Consider the following 22,194-nt stretch of genomic DNA (forward strand, 5'->3'; position numbering starts at 1 on the left):
TTTCGGTACAAAACTTAATATTTTCTCTGGTAAGCGATTACAGCTTTCCTGTAAGCGATTACACAGTCTCCTAAGCCAAACAAAACCCCTCCTTTCGACAACAGATGANAATGCTAGCCCCCTTTCCACACTTCCTCCCAACACTTCAATGGCGGACGGACGTGAGAGCGTTCGGAAGGGGAAAATAACGAAACCTTTCGATTAATGTCTTCAACGATGGAATAAGATCCAAAAAAAACCTCTCCTTCCGACAACCGCTCACAATGCTAGCGTTCAATGTGCAACTTCAATACTTCAATGGTGGACGGATATGAACGAACACGATTTTGGTGGCGTGCAAAGATTTCATAATGCTGGAGGGAGAGTTTGGTTTCCTGGAGAGAGATAAGTGTTATCGTGGAGAGAGAGCGTATCGGTGGCGCCAATAAAATTCATTTCCAGCAAACACTTTTCCACAAATGCCCTTCCCCTAAGGATTTTTCATTTTAGAAAATTCAATTAAAAGAATCAATCACAGCACGCCACCTGTGATTGTCAAAATAGTTGTCAAATGACGTTGTTAAAGTAATATTTTCCTTTTGGAAAATATGGTATAGAGCTTGTTTTGTATTGTCGAAGGTTTGAACGCATACAGTGAGATTATATGGAAATCTTTGAAAGTTAATGGATAATAGGTTTGTAGGATAAAAGTAATTGTTTATCAGTGGGTTATTTGGATGCTACTGGTAAATACACGTGAATGATTAGTTTTGATATGATCTTTTATTATTTTAAATGATATTATACCAGGTATGTTATAAATGATATTAAATTAAATAAGTTTATAAAAGTATTATATTAAATAAATTTAAGAATGATATTTTATTGTTTATGAATGATATCAAGATCGGTTATATCAGGTTAGGTAGGTTTTATTTTCGTATTATGTTAAGTAGATTTAAGAAGAATATTTTAGGTTTAAACTTATTTTTGGTCCTTAAGTTATGAGCGGATGTTCAGTTTAGTCCTCGTTTTTTAAAATGTAAATCTTTGATTCCTAAGTTATAAAAAATATATTAAATGAGTTTTTTTTTTATGTTCATGATCAAAGTACAAAGAGCAATCTAAAGTGATCTTTATTATTAAGAAACAAATCAGAGTAATATAAAGATGTAGCAGTTGTTAAAAAACAACCAAAAACAGTATTTCAAGTCAAAGAAAGACTCTCATTTGATAATTTTTTATAACTTAGGGACCAAAGATTTACATTTTTAAAAACGGGGACTAAACTGAACATTCGTTTATAACTTAGGGACCAAAAAAAAGTTTAAACTAATATTTTATTATTTATTGTTAAGATATTATATTATTGTTAAGGATATTATATTATTTAGATTTATGACCGTATTATATTAGATATATTTACGAATGATATTTTATCAGTTATGGAAAAGGTTTTATTCGTTGAAATTATGAACGTTATTTTATTAGGTGGTGCAGACATGTTAACGTAATAGAGGTTTTCTTTTCTTGTTATTAAGTTTTACTTGAACTTTTAATTGTTACGTAGTTTCTTTTTGTCCTTTTCGTTCTGTAACGTCAGAGTATTAATGGAGAATAAAGTATGTCTTCTTGGATTTATCTTGATATGGTATACTTGATTAAAAGTACATATTAACAATGTTACTTTCACATACATAAAAAAGTGTATAAATAACGCTTCTTTTTATCATAGATAAAGCTTTTTAAGCATTATCTATATTTACACTATCTATTGTCAGATATCACTTTTAAAAAAGTATTATCTATTGTCAACAACCAATAGATAGTACTTTTTTAAATAAACACTATCTATTGGTCTAAATTTTTTTAAAAAAATAATAATTAATTTTAGAATAAAATATTTCAAAAAATATATATAAAATATTAATTCTATTATGTACAAATCCACAATATACAATATATATATATATATATATATATATATATATATATATATATATATATATATATATATATATATATATATATATATATANATATATATCCTATCAATATTCAACAACAACAGAGTTCAAGGAAACTTTGTTTGTAGCGTTTGATATTGTATGTACAATCTCTATTGCAGCTTCTATCTTCCTCAGTATGATAAATGTTGGATTGTTGGCAATAGCTTGTCCAATCAGTTGGGCACTTTTTGCTTCACCCTGTTCATCAAAGGTTCGTAACAAAAGTTAGGTAAAACTGAATACTTACGAAGCAAAAAGTGATCCAATAAGAACAACTGTCAATAGTAAACTATATGCAATAAATTTAAACACACTTAAACTTGACAGGCGGATTTATTAACGGATCATTTGTTACCAAGACCTAATCCGAATAATGGCAGTATAATTTACCTAGAATATAACATTTTCCATAATATATAGTCGCTCAATAACTTTCCTTGTGTATTTTTTTTTCCTTGGGGAATTGGATTACAAGAGTTACCTTGTATTAGAAATATAAAAAAATTGAAGCAACTTCTTATGAGCATGAAAACAATAATTGTATCTAATCTAAGCATTAATAACTTGTGATCACCTGAGCTCTAATTACAACACTTCTATTGTCTTGCTCTTCTTTTGTCAAATCACAAAAACCACATTCCAGTGCATCAATGATATCACATAATGTTGTAGAATGCAGACAATTATCAACAAGCTTATGCAACCTTAACCGTGAAAGTTTCATATCAAATAAAAGTGTTACAACTATACTATTGCGTATATACTTTTTTAATTAATTAAATAAATAGTAAGTTTGTTATGTTATACCGTAATTAACTTAAAAGTGTATTAATAATACTTTCACACTTATATCTACATTAAAACTTAGTTTCTTTCTTAAATAGTGTTTATCTACCTATTTTTAAGTTTCGCTTCTTCTTGAAATCATTTTTAAAGAAAAAATCTTTCAATTTTAAGTATGTTTTTGTTTTTCAACAATTGTTTCGGGTTCAATATCTAATAAAAAAGAACGAATATATATATATATATATATATATATATATATATATATATATATATATATATATATATATATATATATATATAAACTAATGCCTTAGCATATTGTATCCAACCAAATAATAGGGAACTCACCTTTACTTCAGCTTTTCTCATGGTCTTTATCATGTCGTTTGTCAAATAGAAAAGGCTTCCATTTTTCCCAAGGGATGAGAGCTCTCGAAGGGCATCATTCCCACGTACTGAAATCATATAATCAGCCAGGTCAACTTTGAAAAATTTTCTGAAAGCCTTAGAAATATAAATGCAATCAGTTTGAATATAATTATATACTATTTGTTTATACAAGATTATGAAACAATTATAACAGTAACCATGAAATGAACATGGACTTTCCTAAAGTACTTTGTTCTTCCTAGAGAGATATCAAAAGGGTTTCTCTAGTGCCACTTCCTAGAAACAATTATAACAGTAACCATGAAATGAACATGGACTTTCCTAAAGTACTTTGTCTATACTTTTTCTTTGGGATCAAAAGCAGAAGACTTCAAACCAAGCGATGGGGTTGGAGAAGGTCTTCCAACAGAATGTCTATGCTATGGCACACCAAGTTAACAATGGAGTAGCAAAAATTAGAAGGAAATTTTCTTTGTTAGAATGCCCTACAATTCTAAGCCGTCATTTAACTCAACTAATGTTTACATTTTAAAGTAAATTGCATGATCAATAGTGCCTGATACCTAGCTGCAGATTCAACATAAGCTCATAATTCTTGTGGCCTTTGGATATGGTCTTTCCTTGTCTCTTAGGATTCTTTATCCTCAACCTCGTAACTGGTTCTAGTAGAAATGGAACGAGCTTCCATGGCACTAAATCCATTGTGTACAGATTCTGAGGATCCCAATCCATAGGACTTTCAGAAGAAGATTTAGAAGGATAATAAGTTCCACTTTGTTCCTCTGGATCTTGACTCCAAACCCCAACATAGAAACTCCCATCACTCCACCTGAATGTGCCATTTCCCTTAGGCAAACCTTCCTCCCAAGCCCCATCATATAGACAAAAAATAAATTCATATTTTTCCATCATGTCAGCAACTAGAAATCTCTATTAAATATATATTAGAGCTTCCATGCATCATATAGACAAGGTTTGTGCCTTACCTCTCGCTAGTAATTAGCTGGCTGGCATTTTATTGGGCAACCACAACTTTCAAAGTTTCATGTATTATTGAAGGCAAAACCCTTTCATTAAAATTCTCTCCAAGGGTCCTATAAACTGTAGGTAATTGTTCAGGCAAAGGGCGAGTAAGAACTTGAAGTCCAATTTTCACCTGTATAGCATGCATGTGTAATACAAGAAGAAAAGGTCAATATTGTATAGTTAAATGTTTTAAAAACATAATTATTGAAATTGGTTTCTTAAAAATCAAACTTATTTGACTAGCTATAAAGTGTTAAGTGAAACATCGAACATCCTATCATTCACAGAGGAGCTAAAAAGCGGAGAGAATAGACCAGGACAGTAGGAAAAAGGACATTGTGTAGATAATGATGAAAATTGTATCACCACAAATACCCTTTGCATTTTCTGTAATTTAACTTTTCACAGTTCTTGTATGGCAATAGCCAATTGATTTATGGTTTCACTATTGACACTCCTAGGACCTTCTGCAATTCCAATTCCTAAGCTAGGATGGACTCCACTGACTGTTTGCTTGAAATACAAACCAAGCACTGAACAGAGAGAATTCAAGGTACACATTTGGTCTATCTTTACACACACATAAATACAACTTAGATAGAGATAGAAGAGGAACTATAAGTATATTATTGACCTTCTCTTTCTGAAGTGCAACGAGATCTCTATGCAATTCTTCAAGCTTTCTCAATGACAAATCAGTTTCATCTACAACAGCTGTAATATATTCTCTGTACTACAAATCTCAGTTGAGATACTTTGAATCTGTTCTTGGACTTCTATAAATTGATTTCTATGCTCAAACTTCCTTTTCCGCATTTCCTCTAGCTCTGGGTGATCTCTTGCCAGCTCTTTCTTCAAGCTTCCAGCTTTTTTGTCAAACTAGAAAAATATGAAAGACAAGAACGAACCAATCTTCTTCTTAGTAGATCAACTCGATAACAAAATAACCTTAACTGTTAAGGTCATGAATGTAACATCCAAGAAAACTATACAAAAACAAATTGTCATGAGTGATCCATGTTAAATATATTGACAAGTCTTACGTAGGCTACTAAGGATCCAAAAAGAAATTCTTCCTGCTTTAATTGGGCTTGGAAGTTGAAACTATTAAGAAAACTACAAGGTACATTAATTTTAACGAGAATACATAGGACCCCTCTCAACTAAACAATTACCTTTGGCAAATAGTTACTCACTGACAATAATTTAGATATAAATTTGTACCAGAGCTTTTATTGTTAACCAACAAACTTCATTAATACATCTTATGCAATCACTTCCAAAACAATTCAACACTGCATACAGTTTCATTTTCTTTAAGTTCTTCTATCCACTTTATTTAACTAATACACATACAATCCCTAACATAAAATTAAAAAAATTCGGTGATTCATAAAACATCCAATTGGTGATTCATAACCTAAAGCAATGCACAAATGAGAGGCGTATGGTTAGAAGGTGTGAATCCAGTGGTGGTGATAAAAATTATCGGTGGGGGAGAATGATGAGGGAATGATAGTGCTACGTTGGCGTATAAAAGAGATGAAGATGCTCGAAGGGATTAAAGCTGCCATGTAAAAGAGATGAAGATGTTCGAGAACTCACCAAAACGCCTAGCTTTGATTAAACCTGGCCGCGAGCATACTGGTTTCTTGAAGAAGATAGGGCTTGCGTACTGGTTTCCTGAACCTTTGCCGGCGATCGCATTTGATGAACCTTGCCCGACGACCAATGACGGAGAAGAGAACGCAACAACGACTCTGCTCATAACGATTAGGTTTGATGAATGCAGCTTAGGTTTCGAACCAACGCGTGAAATTCCGGGGGCAAACCTAAAGAGAAATTTGGAGGCAAATAGAAAGTGAAATTTAGGGATAGTGGGTTTGATAAATCTGAATGAAATGAAACTGGAAATTTTGGCTTCGAGCAAAAAGAAACTCGAAAGAGAGATGTAAAAGAGCACCAAGGAGAACTCAAAACCTCTTTTTAAAACTTTTTTAAAAGCACAAACCTTATCTATTCCAACTCAATAGACAAGATCTTCTTAAAAAAAAACTTATACCTCCCTTGGTCCTCGTATTTGTGTGAAAATCGCAGTTCAATCTTTAAGTTTTGAACTATCTCAATTAGGTCATAATTTTTGTAAAAATGCACACATTTTATCCCAATGTTTAACTGATCTCAAACGGCGTTAAGTTTAGCTGACGTGGTATGCTGACGTGTTGGCTTAATCTCTTCTTAGTCCTCGTATTTGTGTGAAAATCTCTGTTCGGTCCTCAAGTTTTGAACTATCTCAATTGGATCATAATTTTTGTAAAAATGCACACATTTTACCTCAATCGCTAACTGATCTCACTGTGCAATAATTATCTTCTGCTATTAGTGGAATAAATAGCTTAAAGGCTGGTGATGAACCTATAGGTTACCAAGTTGGTTCATTTGCAGAAAAGGTTGTGAGACTGATTGCACTAGTTACGCGAGTTTTCCGGTGACTTTATTTTTTGAGCCGATGAGATAATCTGTGTAAAATCCCTGATTCTCAGGGAGATGAATAAAATCCCTAATTCAAATAAACTAAATAATAGACATTGTGGCACGTGAAACACTGCTTATTTTAAAAAATAATTCATATAATTAAATAATACACGTCAGCATGTCCTCTGGCTACCACGTCAGCTAAACTTAACATCGTTTGAGATCAACTAATGATTGGGGTAAAATGTGTGCATTTTTACAAAAATTATGACCCAATTGAGACAGTTCAAAACTTGAGGACCGAACTAAGATTTTCACACAAATACGAGGACCAAGGGAGGTATTAAACAAAAAAAAAATGCTATCTATTATATTAAAATAGATAGCACATTTAAAAAATAACGCTATCTAATGGTCTATTTTAAATTAGGGTTTAAATCCTTTTTTGGTTCCTAAGTTAAGTTAAGTTTTGATGTTCAGTTTAGTCCCTGCTTTTAAAAATGTCAACCTTTAGTCCCTATGATATGAAAAATGTATCAAATCAGTCCACATGACAGCATTTAATGAACAATAAATCACAAGTTTTCATACCTTCCGTTAACAAATCACAAAATATTATATACCTAGGTATGAAAACTTGTGATTTGTTATTCATTAAATGTTGTCATGAGGACTGGTTTGATACATTTTTCATATCATAGGGACTAAAGGTTGACATTTTTAAAAGCAGGGACTAAACTGAAAATCAGACATTATCTTAGGAACCAAAACAGAGTTTAAACCTTTAAATTATAAATTAAAAAATTAATATTAATTATTTATAAATAGCGTTTTTTTTAAAAACACGCTATCTATTGACATAAGTTTAGAAAGCGTTTTTTTAAATAAGCGCTATATATTGTTCTGCACATTCATAAATAACGCTTATTTAAAAAGGCGCTATCTATGATCAATTTTGTTTGTTGACTAACAATTGATGTGATGAAGTTTTTATTAGACGTTGAATATGATAGCTTACCCTTATTGTTTAGGATTCCGATATTTTGACACCAAAAGTTTGACACCATTTTAACACTGTTACATGTCACAATTTGATTGGTTGTTTTATAATTTTTTTTTTGAATTAAAATTTGACTTCAGGTTTAAGGGAGGTTTCAGAAATGTGTGCTACCAAAAATGCCCTTGTCTTGTTCCATTTGAAATGAACATTCTCTGTCCTATTTCAGAAGTCTGGTTTCGTTCTCCGTCTCGCTCTCGCTCTTCCTCTCACCTTTTGGTCTCGCTGACCCTCTCGCTCTCGGTCTCGCTCACTCTCTCGTTGTCATTTTCGGTTTGGGTGTCGCTCTCGCTATCATTTTGAGCAACATCGTCGTCTTTCTTGAGTTCATTGTGCGATATGGGAAGTTCCGATAAGCATGGTTCGTCGATCAACAAGGTAAAAGGGTTCTTCCTCCATTTATGTTTGGACTTTGGGTTTTACTTGTTGTGTTATATTTTATGTTGTTTTCTTTTTAGGGCTTTTATGTTTTGGTTATTTTTTTGTCGTTGATGTAAGGAAATGTAATTGCAGAACTTAAAAGGAGGGTTGTTGTGTTGGAGGCAAAGTTGGCCGAAGAGAAAGCTAGAAGAAGACACCAGAGGATGATGGACAAAGTGTGTCATGTGCATAACCGTGCATGAACAATGGATTTGATACCCTGGGAAGCATGTCTACCAATCCACCTCCATTGAAGACGTATGTCAGGATGGGGTCACGAAGGTGTTACAGGAGCAGAGCGCTTAGAACTCCATACGCTGGATTGCTTAAAATAAAAAATGAGTGATATTTGTATAGATTTCTTAAGAGAATGTAATACAAAATTGTACTTAGATGAACAAATGTTTTTAATTTGGAATATATTTTGTTCGATGATATAAAAGATGTGTCTTTGCTTATGTTACATATATTACTGTTAATTGAATTGCCTTTGTCATTGTCATTGTGAAATGACCTTTTGTTTGGATGGTTAATGAACAAAACTGGCCACATTGATTTACTATTGATGTATTTAATGGACAAATGAAATAATGCTTGTGACATGATGATCTTAGCAGAAATGGTGAAGGATATGGCCAGAAAACCCCTCTTGTAATCGTTTACAAGTCCTTGGTAAACGATTACACGAGCAAAATTTGGAATTTGTACAGAAAGTTGTACTGTAGGAGCCAGTTCTGGTTACCTAGGGGACCATAGTCAATATTTTTCAATATTTTCCTTAAATCCCATGGTTTTTGTGTGATTTAGTTGTTTTAGTGTGATTTTAGTGTAGGTAATCATGTTTGGGCACCCTATGTTGGAGATAAGAAAGAATTTTGACGACTTGGACAAATTAGTTGAAGTCCTCGAAGTTGTGCACCAAAAGCCACTCTTGTAATCGTTTACAAGTCCTTGGTAAACGATTACACGAGCAAAATTTGGGATTTGTACAAAAAGTTGTACTTTAGGAACCAGTTCTAGTTACCTAGGGGACTATAGTCAATATTTTTCAATTTTTGCTTTAAATCCAATGGTGTTATTTTTACATTATTTTTTCATACTTCTTCCGTGGATGAGATTTCTTTTTAGTGTTTATGTGTGAGTAGAGGGAGGAAAATGAGATTTGGGTAGTCCATGATGGATGAAAGACCCAATGTTGGTGTTATGACCAAGTTAACATGGTGTCAACTTTGACCTTTGCTGGCTATATTAATGATAACTTTTCCCATCGACCTCTAAATGATGTGATTCTTTTTTTATTAGAAACTAGACTCAAAAACCTTTCCAATGACTATTAATCTGCAATTTTTGTACATCTCAGTAGGTACAGTTTATTCCTTCAAGTTCACGCTTTATATATTCCTGCCAACTCTGACCTTTGCTGGTTGTTTTGCCCATAACTTTCTCCACCGAACTCCAAATGAATTGATTCTTGTTTTGTTGGAATCTAAACTCAAATACCTTTCAAATTATGCATTTTTAATCAATTTTAGGGCTTTTTGGACATTGTAATCGATTACAAGAACACTGTAAACGATTACACGAACAAAAATCTGGTTTTGTACAAAAACTTGTGCTGCAGGAGCTAGTTATGGGCACATAAGTAGCCAAAGAAATTTTACGTACACTACAAGAAAAAAGGTCATTATCTACAGCCCAAATCCGTATATAAGGTCCAAAATCCGTATATAATTTTTGGTTATATACGGATTATATACGGACAAAAGTCTGTATATAATACTGTCGTAGCTAATGTTATATACAGATAATCCGTATATAAATTACATACGGATAATTCGTATATAAATTACATACGGATAATCCGTATATAATATCCGTATATAAATTATATACGGATAATCCGTATATAATATTTGTATGTAATTTTAATATATAATTACATACGGAAAAATCCGTATGTAACTGTATAGTTTTATAAAAAAAAAATATAATCTCACATTTACACGCAGTACCTAGAAATTTTGATAAGAATCAATCATAACTTCTAAATTGCCACATACAATGTCAAATTGCCAAATATATTCATAATATATAATGTATAATATATAATTACAAGATTACAAAGGTAGAAAATTTACAATGTACAATTGTGCTTGAAACAAATAGTTAAAATATAAAAACTTTATAGGATAATTCTATAAATAGAACTAAAAAAAATACAACTCTTATTCATACATATAGTTACAAGAATTACTTGTACATTTTGTAACGGTTTCCTAACCAAGTAGACACTAGCGCCTATAGCCTCAAGCAGTGCCTGAACAAAAAATTAACAAAAAGTTAAGTTAAAACACATTTCAATATATTATGGACAAATAAAATATTTAAAGAAAATTTCAAAAACCATTAAAAATTCTCTAACAGATTATGGATTAGAATTAAGGGATATTTATCTATGGCGAATTCTGGACAAGACACCAATGGCTCCCAGTTTTTCATAACCACAGTTAAAACCAGCTGGTATTTTTTTTTCTTTTTGTACTTATTTTGCATACTCTTGAATTTGAATAGAATTAACTTGTGAAAACCTTACTGTGACAGGTATAAATATGATTTTGTTNTTCTTAATGGTTTTATTGTCTTTGAATAAAATGCGATTCTAGTTTTGGTGGAAAAGAAAAGTTTGAAAGGAAAAGTTTATTCCATTCTGTGCACAAGCAGAATTTCAATTAGAAAGGTCCAATTTCCCATACTAGTAGACTATCATCTTCTCTTGAGTAAGATAAAATTTTCTTATAATTTTTTCCCATACCAGTAGTTAACCTCTTTTTCTCTCCACCAGATATTCCCCTCCTCATCTCATCTCCCACCAAAGTATCAACACATATTTCCAATCCAAGAACCTGAGTTCATTGTCTTTGATATGTCAGATGGCAAGAAATCTGATATGGCGACGCAAAACACAGTGATCAAATAGAAATAGAGGAACCAAACCTTGAGAACATAATCTGTAATGAGACTTGTTTCTTGACCTTCCACTGCTGTGGCTTTCATGAAGGCATCTATCTCTGGATCTGGTTTAAATCCGGCCTGTTTTTCTCGCTTTATCAATTCTAGTAGTAGCTCATGCCGTGTTCCAACTCCCAAGCAGCGTCCAGAAAAATCCAGCGTTTCTCTTACTGTCATCTCTCCATGATGAACATTATGCTGACTAATATAAGCACATGTTCTTTGAGGAACAAATTCTGATAACTCATGACCACAGTAAGTGACTCTTCCGGAAACCTGTTGATGAACAAATTTGATGATGCCATTGTCAAAACTTGGATTTTTTACTGTTTATTTACCTGACTTCTTTATCTATGATCCATAGGTGAGAAGAAGTACAATATATAATCACAGTTCTGGGAAACCAATCATATTCATCGTGTAAGAAATAATGCAGATATAAATATAGAATAATGAGCACACAATTTTAACAATGAAAATCCTTAAAAACAAGACAAGGCACTGTCCAGTTTATTAATGATGGAGCAAGAGGATGGCCAACCCTTAAATCCCTGTCCAGTTTCCCAGCAAGTGCTTGCAACAGTGTAGTTTTTCCTGATCTTGGGGGCCCCAAAAGCAAGGTCAATCTGGAGAGTGTTTGAGAAAGTTTATACAGAGAAAAAGCATAAAAAATAACAATAAGAAGTTAGCAACATAGTTTGTGTATTTTTCTAAAAGCATTTCTTTGATTTGAAACAGAAAGGGACACATTTTCCTATAGAAAATAATTTTGTGCAGACTTCAACAGGATCAACAACAACAAAATCTTTGTTATTCAACCTTGCAGGCTTGACAATTCCACTAACACCTTGGAGTATATTGATAACTGTTTTCTTTGATGGAAGAAGATTAACTGATTCAAGAACTCTCTGTTTGCAACAAACCAAAAAGAAGAATGTTGAGTATGGCTACTGATATAAATAAATTATTTTTATCAACATACAGTGACATCATTGCTTTTCTTGCTCTTAGAAAGTAGAAACAAATTGGCTACAAGACAAACTGCAAAATTCAGAGATTAGTGGCAATACCCAATCATCTAGTGCCTGATTGATAGCATCTTCAATATCTCTAGGCTTAATCTAGACTCAAATACCTTTCAAATTATGCATTGGTAATCAAGTTTAGGGCTTTTTGGACATTGTAATCGATTACAAGAACACTGTAAACGATTACACAAACATATAGGAAGCAGTTATGTTGACTATAAGTAGTTGGTTGAAGTCCTAAAACAAGTACACTAAAAAATGCACTGGTAAACGTTTACAAGAGGTGTGTAAACGTTTACGCGCGCAAAAAACTTGTACTGCAGGAGCCAGTTTTTTGTACATAGGGGACCACTCTGTGAATTGTCAAATTTTTTGCAAAGTTTGAAGTGTTTTGTGCTGTTTTTGTTCACTACAAGAAATATTCGATTTACATACGGAATTTTACATACGGATCTAGATCCGTATATAATTCAATATTTACACACGGATTTTATATACAGATCCTGGAGAGGGATTTATATACGGATTTTACATACGGATTATCCGTATGTAACAATCCATATATAATATCAGTTAGTAATGTACACGCATGATGGCGGAAAAGTTAGCTAGGGAAAGATTTCGTTATGTAATGCGTAGGATCCGTATATAATTGGAAAGAAATGTTATCTGTGGACGTTATATACGGATCTACAAAATAAATTTTAAAAGAAATTGAATTTTTGTTAATCCCCTTTTACTGAAATCCACTTTTATTGAAACCCTCAATGGATCCCGTGCCCTAAATCTCGTCGAACCATCTCTCGAGCTCTCCTCTCTATTGGAGCTATTGTCTTTGGAAGATTGAGTTCGTATTTCAACCTAATTTCACTTCGAAGCTTCACTTCACTTCTCTTTTTTGTCGACCGATCGTCTCTTCTATAGCTCTCGTCTATTCTGTGTCGAGCCCTAGCTTCAGCGCTGTTCTGTGGGACTGTCAATCGACCTCTCTTGTGTCACACCGTTGTCCCTGTTCAAAGGTTTCTCCAACAACAAAGAATCTCATTCACGAAACAATCTTAGTCACCAAACAGTTTTGTTCGAGCTCTGTGGTTCTGTGTGAGTCTTCGTTGCGCTGTTGGTTAGGTTGACGTTGAGACCTTGATGTGGTAAGTGATACTTTGTCTTCCTTCATTGTCGTTGTAGTGTGTGTGGATGAAAAACGCGAACCCTAATGTTTGTTATTTATTTTTTGAATTGGGCCATTCTTGCTTCGGCTGGCAAGACGTGTAGGATTGTGACCAGCCATCGATTGAGCCGTGTGTGTTGCAGTTAAGGTCAGGCAGTTTACAGTTGGTGGTGCGAAGACCCTAAGTGAAGGACCTAGAGAAAAAGGTGTTTTTAATTTCATCTTTTGGTTGTTTTGCTATGTTTTTATATGGTATTGGTCTTGCACACCTTAGTTTGGGTTAAACTTGGATTTGAAAACCGAGTTCTGAGAAACAACTTAAAAGTCGTTTGGCTTTTTGACAGACGAACTGATTTCCAAACAAAATGTTAATGTTGTTATTAGGGTATAATTGAAAGGATAGTATATGTGATGAAAGTGTGTATGGAGCATGTATATTTGCAAGCTTAATTTGTAGATAAAATAAATGGTAAGTGTTGTTGTGTGTGATGGGAAGTGGTGAAATAGGAGGAAAGATAGAAATAGGTTTAGTAACAAGAATTATAGTGATAAAAATGAAGGGTGGTTTTGTGATGGTGACAGGCGGAGAGAGGTATGATAACATTGACTTAAGTGGAATGAGAGGTGAGTAATTGTTATTTTTAGATGAATAGGTGGATCCATATTTAGGGGTATGATTTTACAGATTTTGTCTCTAAGGTTGGATTGGGGAATGACTTAGGCAGTCATACTTTTGAGCTTCTCTACGGCTAGAGATTGAGAAGCTTTGTGTACTTCTAGCTCTTGCATGACACCTTGCAATCTTTCCTTAGTCATGTCTATTTCAAACTCAACTTTTTAAATGTCTTCCTTGGTGGCTGTGACCTCTTGGCTTAAGTCGTCATTTTCCTTTCTTGCTTGTTCTGTTTTTATCTTGAGTTTTTCAAGAGTATGAGACAGAGTCATGAGTATGGATCTGGCATTATTTCTGCAGCACAAACAACTTCTAATGTAGATTGCTCTCAATATCTTTCATTTGAGAACTTGATTTGTTGAATCCAATTTCCCTTCATTCTTCCTTAATCTACTTGTTTCAACATTGACATGGTTAAGGTCGTTAGTGATGACATCCATAGAAGCCATAAACTGAAAACTTTCTTCATTAACCAAAGCTAATTCTTTCCTCGGTGCTTCCAATTCTTTTGTTATAGTCTATAACAGTAATGTGTCTTCTGATATAGTCTGTAACAGTAATGCGTCTTCTGATATAGTCTGTAACAGTAATGCGTCTTCTAATTCCTCCACTTTTCTGAAACTTTCTTCCAAGTGTTACATACTCCCATCTCCTTCAACCCTTTTGTCCATTTCTTTACCTGACTTCAAGTCATTCAGCAACAGATCAACATCTTATAATTATAGGTTCTTTTAATCAAGAACCTATGAAAGTCACTCGAAAACACAAACAAATAATTCCTCTGAATTGTACAACCTCTTTTTATTGTAAAAGAATCAAGAATTTGGTGTGTACAAGTCACTCCGAGAGCCTAACCTCTCTCCAAAGAACTACAAGAGTTCCCGTGTAATCAATAATACTCCAAAACTAAGGACAAACAACTCATTTCCCCCCTTTTATATCAACTACTAACAGAACAAACAGTTCCCACTTCTCACATTCCTAACTGCCTTGGCAGTTAGGCTCTGTGACTTTACCTCTCCTCCTATATACAATTAACTCTCGAACATTACTCCCCTCTCCTCCAACAACCTTGTCCCCAAGGTTAAACTCCGGATACTGCTCTTGTATAGTCACCTAATCATCCCATGTGGCACTCTCTTGTCCCCCTTCTTGCCATTTTATCAAAACCTGAGGTATTTCTTTTGTTCCCAGCTGTCGAGTCCTTTTGTCCAGCACCTTCACTGGCCTAAACATGGGTCCATCTGCTTGTAACTCAGCTGGAAGTTCCTTTTCAACTCTCTTCTCCCCCACAGCTTTCTTCAGTTGGGACACGTGGAATATTGGATGAATTCTGGCTACCTCAAGTAATTGCAAACGAAAAACGACTTTTCCGATCTGCTGTAACACCTCAAAGGGCCCATAATACCTTGCCGATAGCTTTGGATGTAACCGAGTTGGCATGGAGGACTGTTTATGGGGTCTAATCTTTAAATAAACCTAGTCTCCTACCTGAATGTCTGCTTCTTTCCTTTTCTTATTCGCCTGATTACTCATCGCCTCTTGCGCTTGTCTTAAATGCACCTTGAGCTGTTTCAAAGCCTCATCCCTTGTCATCAAATCCTGAACCACCTACTCCACCGCTGTCTCCCCAGGAATAAATCGGCTCAAAGCTGGTTGAAGCTCTTCCATAGACTATTTCAAAAGGAGAAAACTTTGCTGCACTTTGATAACTGGTATTATACCAGTATTCAGCCCAAGGAAGCATCAACTTCCAACTCCTCGGCTGCTCTAAGCAGAAACACCTCAAATATCCCTCCAAAATTCTGTTCACAACTTCAGTTTGGCCATCCGACTCAGGATGGTATGTCGTGTTCATACTAAGCTGAGTACCCTACATCCTGAAAAGCTTTTTCCAGAATACGCTCAAAAACAGGGGGTCTCTATCACTGACTACTGACATAAGAATCCCATGTAATCTAACTATTTCTTGGACGAACCTTTCTGCAACCGTCCGAGCTGAATACGGGTGCTTCAATGCTATAAAGTGGTTGTACTTGCTCAACCTGTCAACTACCACCAATATCGCATCAGACCCGTGTGATTTGGGTAGTTTCACAATGAAATCAAGGCTTATTTCTTCCCAGATGGCTTGTGGAATCGGTAGTGGCTGCAAAAGACCCTGAGGAGAGGCAACTAAATACTTATGTTGTTGACAAATCACACAGCCCGCGACAAACTCAGTTATTGTTCTCTTCATCCCTAGCCAATATAGTGATTGGGCAATCTTCCGGTAGGTGCGAAACACTCCAGAATGGCCTCCAGTACTCGTCACATGAAACTCTGCTAGAAGCTTAGGAATCTAGCTCGATTTAGCTGATAAAACCAACCTTCCTTTATAGTGAAGGCGGTCATTCTCCAACATGTAGGCTTCATGGCTAGTTGGGTCCCCCTTAAGATCATCCATTATTCTCCTAAGCGTGTCATCTTCTTCTACTTCTTTTAAAACCACTTGGAAGTCATGCCAATAAGGCCTGGAGATTATTCGCAGTTCTCCCTCCTCCATACCCCCTTCTTCTTTATGAGATAAAACATCTGCTACCTTGTTAGAACTTCCCAACTTATAAACTATTTCAAAATCATATCCCATCAACTTGACTATCCAATTTTACTGGTTGTGCGTCGTTATTCTCTGTTCCAGCAAGTATTTGAGGCTGTGTTGATCAGTATGAACCACAAACCTCCTCCCTAGTAGATATGGTCTCCAATGCTAGATGGCCATGACCAACGCCATCAACTCTTTCTCGTATATGGACCTAGTACGAGACCCCTCAGACAGCGCCCTGCTAAAGAAAGTAATGGGCTTCTTATTTTGCATCAACAAAGCGCCAACTCCACTCCCAGAAGCATCACACTCCACCTGAAATTCTTGCGTAAAATCAGGCAGCGTTAGCACCGGTGCAGATGTCATCGCATTTTTCAGAGTTTCCATGGCTGCTCTGGCTTTCTCCGACCACTCAAATTTTCCCTTTTCCAACAATTCCGTGAGAGGTTTTGCTAACTCCCCATACCTCTGCACAAACCTTCCATAACAGAAACCCACTTCTCACATTCCTAACTGCCTTGGCAGTTAGGCTCTGTGACTTTACCTCTCCTCCTATATACAATTAAGTCCCTAACATATAATGTTATAGCCAATGTAATATCAAGCTCCTTTGACTCATCAATCTCTTCAGTGGCATCCTTCAACTTTTTCCTTGAGCTTTCCAATTTCAAAGAACATTCTTTTGCTACCTGTTCTATGAGGGCTTTAATATCTGTCAGCTCTTTCAAAGCCTCAATCCTTGCCAGTTCAGCAAGTACTTGTTCCTCATTTGCCTCCTCAATCTCCTTTGTGAGTTATTGTGTATTAAAGATGAAAGCATCTTCGACTTTGACGCTTTTATTTCCTTCTCTGGATGCAATTTTTCTTCCAATATGGAAGCCACATCAAGCTTAAGCCTATTAAACAGATTAGAAGTTCACAGATTATTAAAGTTGTTAAACTTTATCATGCATAAAAATTACTTTATTACACGAGATAAAATTACTTTAATGATTTGGAATCCCTTTTCTCCACATACAAAATTAGATGCATATTCGAAATTTGTAGAGTATAGGAAAGTAGCACTGATCCATCATTCATCCCTATGTCATTCATGAATATATATATATATATATATATATATATATATATATATACCAAAAAAAAAATTCCATTTGTGTACTCCAACTTCCCTTTTTCTCTTGTTATTCACTTCTAATTCTAACAAAAAGAAAAAGAAAGTCATGAGATTTTAGGATAGTACTGGTTTTTTTCTTTTCTTTCAAGTAGTTTGTTTGAGTTTATTTTGTATTTCTATATGTAATGATCTATATTCTTTTTGTGTGCATTGTTCTTGAATAAATTTATGAAAAAGTCATAATTTATCAATTTTTCTTATATAATTGTATATTAGAACTTTATCGGGTGCCAAGTTTCCTCTTCTCTATCTTTCTTTGTGTTTTCCTTTTTATTTTCTTTTTCCTCTAGATTTTAAAAGACAACAAAATGTCATTTTAGGTAGGAAATGAAAACATGTTTATTAATTATTATATTTTATTGAAGAATTTTGTTAAAGTGATTTTTTAACCCTATAAAAAGATCAAACTTAAAGTAATAATATAAGGAGATGTCTTTGTGTATAAGATTTGCATGCCTGTGTTGAAAGTAGACATAATTAACTGTTTTGGTCTTTTCTACATGCTTCATTTTCCAGAGTCTAAAACATAGGCCTGACCTTCTTAGTGTCCTAAGAAAAAAACTGGTTGAGTTAGTAGGAGGATTGTGCAAGTTCCTACTCCTAATGCTCCAACCAAATCAAGGTTTTCCTTAAATGAAGATTGACTTTTGAAATATTTATTAGTGTTGATGGATTTGAGAGAAATTATAGAAGTAAGAATAATATATACATAAAAGTATATATAAACAAAATTAAGTACATTGTTTGGTTAAATAAAAATAAAATATATAGTAAGTCTACTATTTTCTTCCCTAAAAAACTGTTTTTGCTTTCTGACCAAAAGGAGTAATTAGGGAAAGAGTAAGATACTTTGTAATTAATTGTATTACAGCGCAAGTTTTTGAGGGTGAACCAATTAACGGTTTCGTAGCCTTTAAGAAAATCCACATCCTAGATTCACATGCTCCCTACTTTCCATTTAACATTATGCAAACACATTGCATCCTCTTTCTTTATCATTCCCATAATAATTATATCCTTAGTTTGAAATGCGTTTAAACTGCACAATCTCCCATCATCAAATAACTTCATAGTCATCATGTTTCTAATTAAACTTAGGATCAGCCAATTGAGACATGCCATTTTTTCTACCTTCATCATTGATTGGGTTTGATGAAATAAAATCTCCAACAACTCCACCATTTCAGGGGTTTGAACAAGTGTATATATAGTTTGAATGTTTCTGTTTTACATAACAACTAAAGGAAAACAATCTGAAGTTCTTTGTCCTATTTACCTATTAGTAGAAATGAATAATTCTAATGACATTTAACATAACATTATGCGTTACATATTATATAGGCTACCACTTCCTTTTCGTCTTCAAATTAATTATTTATTTATTTACTTTCTGTGCCAGAGAATCATTTTCGGATCATAATGTAGGACTATGATTAATATCTTACAAAAAGCATCTGTAGAGGAAGGATTAAACACGATAAAATCCCACCACCTTTCCCTCCTAATGTGTAATCTTTACAGCTATTCCTCACTACCACTGCTACTATTTCACCACCAATTTTTCTTCTACTTTCTACTACATTCTTACTTATTCCTTCATCCAACTTATTTCAAACTTATACATATGATCAATTCAACATCTCGATTCCTTTATATGTTCATTACCTGATGTGTCCGTTAATCTGTTTTGACTATTCTATGAACTTAGTCATATATAATCCTATTCTCTGATAATTACGTTACATTTTAGCATATATAATTGTTGGTTTCTCCTATGGGACAGTGTTGGAATGGGGTTCTCAATAGCCCACCAACTTCTGCATTTAATAAGTACACAATTTGTCAATTGTGTCATCATGATAATGATAGTGAAAATATTGTATATATCTTTTCTCTCCATAGTTGCCCTATTCAAATAAGTCCCACTTGCTATATAGCAGGTAGCCCTTCCACAATTTGAAAAATAGGGTAACGACAAAGTGACAATTATGCACTAAATAAAATAAGCAATGCTGGAATAGTTTTAGTTTGATTTAAAGGATGAAACATCCACGTTTGAGGAGGGAAGTGACCTTTCTTATATTGAACTCATACTAGACACAGTTCTTATATTGAACTCCATGTACATGAATTAGTCCTTACATGAATCTGTCCTTCAAAATTTCATTATTGAATCTGTTCTTACATGACAGTTTTGCCCATATGTGTTTTCATTTATTTCAAACCTTAATTTAATCAAAGTTGGTCTGATTCCATTCATGTTACTGTCATATTCTTTGTTACTCTCTTTTGTAACGATGTGTATCTATTCTTCACATGAGCAGTATCTTTGCTCTCTCCATTCACTGAATACATTATCTTATACACAACTTGGTCCTTGATTTCTGATTCCTGGAGGATTTATTCACTTTCTATTACTCGAAACCCATTGAAGCAACTTCATATCTTTTTCACTCCTCTATCTCCTCTGGTTCAGTTTTGATTAGTCTTCCTTGAATGTTTAGGCCTTGTTTCGGCTGAGATAAAAGACATTTGCTCTTGTTCACCCTTGAAACATACATAACACGTAAATACCAAGAAACTAAGGCTTGAACTAAAGTTATATACTTAGTTATCATTTACTTAGTGTTTTATTCATACACAGTTTATTTGTAATCTTTAAGTAGGTGTACTTTTTATTGTTGCATAGTTCTAGTCAAGAATTTTGTAACTAAGTTGTACTTAAAAAGTCAGAAGCAAAAATAAGCAATCATGTTTGAGTGCTATTAAAAGAGGCAAAGTTGAAAATAGGAGCTGAACATGAGAAGCATATCAAGTCACAACTTTTCATGATCCATTTTAAGGACTTTTTCCTAAATGTCAGCCCAGGGTCTGCCACTAGCTATTGTGGAGGCACTTTTGTCAAGTTGTCTAAAATAAGTATATCAGTGTCTATAACAACATGAAATTATAACAACATCAAATTATAACAAGAATTGTGATAGTGAATAGAGAAAAGGAACTAGTACTTAAACCTGCAAAATAAGAGACTAAGTCAGAACTAAATAAAAAATCAGAAACTGGAACTAGTTAGCTAATTAGTTAAAAAGTTAGTAGAATAAAACTGTTAGTGACCTGATATTAGCAAAAACAGTTAGTAAAACTGACTACGTTACCAAAAATAGTTATTACAGAATGCATCAGCAAAATGATTACATTATTAAAGACTAAAGTCAAGATTAAGAAAAACTAGATAAACTACACTATTATGAGATAGCAATTACAAGTCACTATGCTAAGTCAGGTATCATACTACTATTAAACTCTATCTGAATCTAATTCTACTAAATCAACAGTATATTAATTGTATGCTTTGCTTTGAGTGAATTAAATCAATTAGATGTTTATGAATATTTAAGCTCAGACTTTGATCTATGTAACATCCTCTATCAACAGCCATATCAACAATATGGCTAGTAGATGTAGTTGGCATAGGGGCAACAAGAAGTGAATTTCTTACACCCGACTTAGATATCATTTCCCGAAGTGCATCCTAATTCCAACCACTTGAGGGTATCACACCCCACATGTCTGGATAAAGAATTCCCTGCACATACGAAATCATCTAAGTAACAATACCATAAGAAAACCATAAGAAAACCACAAGATGCTAAAATTCTAACCATTTAACATTCATGTTTTTTTGTCAATAGAGAAAGGTATCATGGAGGATTAAGGATGAAGAAAAGATAAAAAAGAATTTCCATACCAAAGCATCTCATAGATTATCTGAGATGTTTAAAAAAGCTCGAACACTAGGAAAAAAACCCAATTGGATGGGAGATGAGGTTTGGAATGCTCTTTTGGAGAGGTGGAACATGCCACTTTATAGACAAAAGTGTGAAACCGCCAAGAAGAACAGGACATCCGACAAGGGTGGTTGTTTGCACACTGGGGATCCATTAGCGTGCATGAGCATGCTATTCGTCTAGTATGATGACATCAATTTAATTTTACATTTGTACTCATTAATTTAACAAATATTTGTTGTTAACAACTTACATCTTCTTTGCTTGCAGTCACAGGAGCTTGGTCGGACAGTCCATGTCGATGAAATTTTTCAACAAACACATATTCGAGCATCAACAGGAGAATTTGTGGATGAAAGGTCTATGCGGACACATGTACGTTTCTACTAACTATTATATTTTTTTATTACGTTTTAAATGTTATGTCTATCTATTTAACAATAATCATGTATTCATTTAACAGGAACAATTTCAAGCTAGATTTTCTCAACTAATATCTGAGACTGCATCCGTTGGTGCTTCACCATCTGCTCCCCTAGACCCTGCAGAAGAGGAAAGATTGAGGAACCAATGTTGGTTGGAGGTTGTCAGTGGAAGGTACAAGGGGTGGCATTGGAAATGTCAG

The 22,194-nt window shown here is 34.1% G+C and overlaps 2 protein-coding genes across 5 annotated transcripts; both read right to left on the bottom strand.

Annotated features, from left to right (window-relative positions):
* Positions 1-2,030: 2,030 nt before the first annotated feature.
* LOC106764274 (phosphatidylinositol 4-phosphate 5-kinase 6) lies at positions 2,031-6,205 on the bottom strand. Of its 4 annotated transcripts, XM_014648542.2 has the most exons (6): positions 5,796-6,205; positions 4,825-5,069; positions 4,151-4,320; positions 3,728-4,021; positions 3,123-3,229; positions 2,031-2,186 (listed from the first exon to the last, which is right to left on the bottom strand). In XM_014648542.2, the coding sequence occupies exons 4-6, from the start codon at positions 3,894-3,896 to the stop codon at positions 2,031-2,033; spliced, it is 432 nt and encodes a 143-aa protein (XP_014504028.1). In that variant the 5' UTR covers positions 3,897-4,021; positions 4,151-4,320; positions 4,825-5,069; positions 5,796-6,205. The 4 variants fall into 4 exon arrangements, with proteins under 4 accessions (XP_014504028.1, XP_014504052.1, XP_014504061.1 ...); XM_014648566.2 differs by having other exon boundaries at positions 3,728-4,320; XM_014648575.2 differs by having other exon boundaries at positions 3,728-4,320; positions 4,825-5,121.
* A 3,955-nt stretch (positions 6,206-10,160) lies between these two features.
* Positions 10,161-15,463, bottom strand: LOC106759328 (ABC transporter G family member 34-like). Its single transcript, XM_022779924.1, has 7 exons — positions 15,191-15,463; positions 12,222-12,272; positions 11,971-12,098; positions 11,693-11,777; positions 11,137-11,427; positions 10,811-11,045; positions 10,161-10,267 (listed from the first exon to the last, which is right to left on the bottom strand). The coding sequence occupies exons 1-6, from the start codon at positions 15,461-15,463 to the stop codon at positions 10,872-10,874; spliced, it is 1,002 nt and encodes a 333-aa protein (XP_022635645.1). The 3' UTR covers positions 10,161-10,267; positions 10,811-10,871.
* Between the last annotated feature and the right edge of the window lie 6,731 nt (positions 15,464-22,194).

Source organism: Vigna radiata, chromosome 1 (assembly GCF_000741045.1).
Source record: "Vigna radiata var. radiata cultivar VC1973A chromosome 1, Vradiata_ver6, whole genome shotgun sequence".
NCBI classification, from domain to species: domain Eukaryota; kingdom Viridiplantae; phylum Streptophyta; class Magnoliopsida; order Fabales; family Fabaceae; genus Vigna; species Vigna radiata.